We start from the raw sequence: 3,844 nt of genomic DNA on the forward strand, positions 1-3,844 counted from the left end.
TTATTTTTTAGCCAGAAGGCATTCATTGGGAGGAGGTGTTTCAGTGAGAGTGCGCTCCTGGAGTGATTTTACAGTTTCAGGAGTTTTCTCTCCTAAAATTCAACTAACCAGTTTCCAAACTTTTTATCAATAAAAACCCAGAATTTGCCAAAATTTTAACCCTATTTCCGTTGTAATTCCAAATTAGCCACACAAGGAACCATAAGGAAAGAGTTTTGTTTCCCTAGTTGCAGCCTGAAATCTCTGGCTGCCTGCATTTCAGATTTTTAACAAAATATAGACACTTCACAATTTTGACATAGACACACGAATACAGACAAATTCAAAACGTACAGAACATAGAACAGAAAACCAACAGTGTGGGTCAAAATTGAAAGCTAAACTGAGTCCCCTCAGAGGAAAGAAAAAATAAACCAGATTTCCTCCTTAGGGATAAAGGCTTCCAATCCTACCACAACCCAACAGGGAGAAGACAGCGTCCTGTACTTTCCCCCCACTCTGCACACATCCCCACGTGCAGGTTATCGTGTTAACAGAGACCAGATGGCTAGCCCAGAACAGAAACCTTACCTCTAGAGGCATGAAAACCTGAATTCTCCATAGGCCAAAAAGGGACAAGTCAGCAAAGAGCCCATTCTCTGAGACCATCACCACACATCAGAGTCCTAGGACAAGAAATCCCCAGGAGCCAGACTTCTGAAGTGAGAGAAGGTGGATCGGGGCAGAGACTCTATGCTGAGGTCCGAAATCCTGTGTGTATCTCAGGGGCGGTAACACAAAATACTGCCTCTATCTCACTGGGGCCTCAATTATGTTATACCAAGAGCGAGTGAGACATACCACAGAGTATAAGTTTTTTTGTTTTTTTTTTTTTTTTTTAGGTATAACTTTCTTTTATTTGATTGGTGCTAGAAAGGAAATTAACTGGAGGGAAAATTATGGCTGCTCATCCCATTCTCCATCCTCCCCACCACCAAAAAGGAGGAGCACTTTGCGGGGAGGTGGGGCACAGTGTTTCTATTCATCTTATGCTCCCGAAGTAGTAGGGTATGGGGACTGTGTGCAAGAAGCTTTTAGTCGGTGGCCTTTCTCATCCTCTTGCAAACTTCGTGTTATTTAAGTTCTCATAGCAGGGATTCTTGTTGATCGGAGGTGGCATCTTTTGAATTTGAATGCAGTCCCTGACATAGAACACACACACTCTCGGTGGGCTTACGTCAAGAACATGGTCCTGGCAGAGCCTTGGTCACTTCCCTTGGTCAGTTTGCACAGCAGACAGTCCACATTCAATCGTAGTCAAGGGGGTTAGCCCCTTCTTCTCTTAAGAGTGCCAGGAATTTTCTCACACGGTATTCAGGATCCATTTGTAGTGACATCTCAATCAGCATTAGTAATTTCTTGATTCCTATCCAGACCTTCTTTCCCTTGACTTGCTGGGCAATAGTGGCACGTTCTTTATCTTTGAAGTTACCCAAAAGCTCCAAAGCTTCCATCAACTGTTCTCCTGTAGCAATGTTAGGCACGTGAATGGTGGTACTGAAAGCATTAAGCATTTCCATTTCCTGTAGGACATCTTTGTGGCTGGTAATACCAATGATGAGAAGCTTGCGTCCCTGAGGTGGTGCCTTCTTCAGTAATACAAGAAGGGCCTGCAATACTAGATTGGAAAATCTCGGTCCAATAGGGACATAATCTAAAAGTCTCTCGATGTCATCCACAACCACACAGCTGAGCTGGGATTTATATGCATCATCAAAGATCTTCTTCATGGCCTGACATTTGGCTGTTTCAGAAAAGCCAATCATTTTATCAGGGGAACAGATCTTGATGAAGGGGAAGTTGAATTCCTCTGAAATCTTTGCTGCTAAGGCTGTCTTTCCACTGTGAGGAGGCCCTTCCAAAAGAACGCTAACCAAAGGTGTTCGGTCACTGTTTTTAGTCTGCTGTACCAACAGCTCACCATCTTCTAGCACTCTAGTGACTGGGTCACCCCATTTGATGATACCGTTCATGATGTAACTTGCATAATCCTCTTGGTTTGTTCCAAATGCTGGTTTGATATCATTTTCCAGAGAAGCAAGGAAGTCTCCTCTTGTCACTTGTAGGCTCTCTGCTTTTTCCATATCCACTTCCACTTTAGTGCTGGCCTTAATATGTCTATTCATTGCAGTGGATTAAGCAGCTCGAACCAGACCCTCTAATTCAGCACCACTGAAGTTCTTGGTCTCCACAGCCAGTTCCTTAATATCCACATCTGCAGCTAAGAGCTGATGTCCTCTCATCCTTGCTGTGTGAATGTGAAGGATCTGCAGCCGACCTTTTTCATCCGGCAAACCTATTTCCATTTTAACCTCCAGTCTACCAGGTTGCAGAAGAGCCTCATCTATCAGATCGGGTCTGTTGGTCATTCCAATGACTAAGATGTTGTTTAGTTACTCCACGCCATCAATTTTAGACAACAATTGGTTGACAACAGTGTCATGAACTCCTGTGCTTCCAGCCATGCTCCCTCTCTGCTTGCAGATGGCATCAATTTCATCAAAGATGATGATGTGCAAAGCACTGTTAGCTCCAAGCCTCCTCTGCTCTTCTTCGGCATCAGCAAAGAGTTTACGGATATTTGCCTCTGATTCCCAGACATATTTGTTAAGAATTTCTGGCCCGTTGACGACCTTGGGTTCTCTCGCATTCAGCATCTTGCCAATCTGTTGAGCCAAAAGGGTCTTACCACAGCCTGGGGGCCCATATAACAAAATACCTTTCACATGTTTGCAACCCATCTGCTCAACAATTTCTGGAGGAAATACTCGGGAGGCAAAAGCTCGACGAAATATATCTGAAAACTCCCTGTCCAGGCCTCCTATTCCCATCTTTTCAAAGTTCCAGTCAGGATTGATGATAGATTGTCGATTTTCCTTGGTTTTAGCTTTACCAATAAGATTGACAGAAGAATTATCTGCTTTCTCAAATGCAACTTGACTATTTCCAACAACCAGACCGACTTCAATCTTCTGTCTTTTCCCTGTAGCAGGTTCCCCCTTCAGGATGCTGGGGTCCATGGCCTCAATATCTTTCACTAACAAACCAAAAAGCTTCTCATTGAAGCTAAACACAAGCTGTTGTCCCACTGAGAAGGCTTGATTGTTGAACTGTTGGATAAATTCTGCTGCCATCTTGTCAGTGTCATAAGGATTGGAATCAATGCTTTTTTTCTGTAGGAAATCAATCTCGATGGTCATTGTGCCAATACACTGCTTTGTCTTGTCAAATGAATATAAGGAAACTTCTATCTCTTGCCCAATAGAAAGTCCGGCCCATTTTCGCTGGGGTAAGCTGAAGGCGATACTGCCTGGAACGACTGATGAATGAGTCGTCAGTGTAAATGTGTATCTGTGATTGGGTGAGGTCCTCACAACCACATGTTGGCCAGACTGGAAGTCCTTTTCATTCACAACTGCACAGTTGCTCAATGACAACTCGTCTGTAGGGCATCTTGCTGCTTGCATAGACTGCATTTGTAGACAGAATTTCCTCATGTAGTAGCATCCTCCACCAATGAAGTCACAGGTGTAGTCTGTGTCCCTAGCCCTTTCTGTCACGGCTGTAGTCAAGTCACAGTCAACAAGCATTAAGTGCCTGCCACATGCCAGGCACCAGGCAAAGTGCTGGGGCTACAAGAAAGGCCAGAACAGGCCCTGATCTCGGGGAGTTCTTTGCTGCAGTTGTCACTTCTAAAGATCCCTGATTTCATCCCGTGCTCACTTCATCCACACCTAAGTGGCTGTCCCTTAAAAGCTGCTGAAGCTAAGAACAAATTGTCCCTTGGTGGCCATCTTCCTGGTGA

The 3,844-nt window shown here is 44.3% G+C and overlaps 1 protein-coding gene across 1 annotated transcript; it reads right to left on the reverse strand.

Moving 5' to 3' along the window:
* Positions 1–1,246: 1,246 nt before the first annotated feature.
* Positions 1,247–3,629, reverse strand: LOC118836590 (vesicle-fusing ATPase-like). The gene is given in 1 exon segment (XM_036743835.1): positions 1,247–3,629. A coding segment is annotated over 1 exon segment (2,343 nt). The 3' UTR covers positions 1,247–1,286.
* Positions 3,630–3,844: the final 215 nt, after the last annotated feature.

Source organism: Trichosurus vulpecula, chromosome 2 (assembly GCF_011100635.1).
Source record: "Trichosurus vulpecula isolate mTriVul1 chromosome 2, mTriVul1.pri, whole genome shotgun sequence".
Taxonomy (NCBI): Eukaryota; Metazoa; Chordata; class Mammalia; order Diprotodontia; family Phalangeridae; genus Trichosurus; species Trichosurus vulpecula.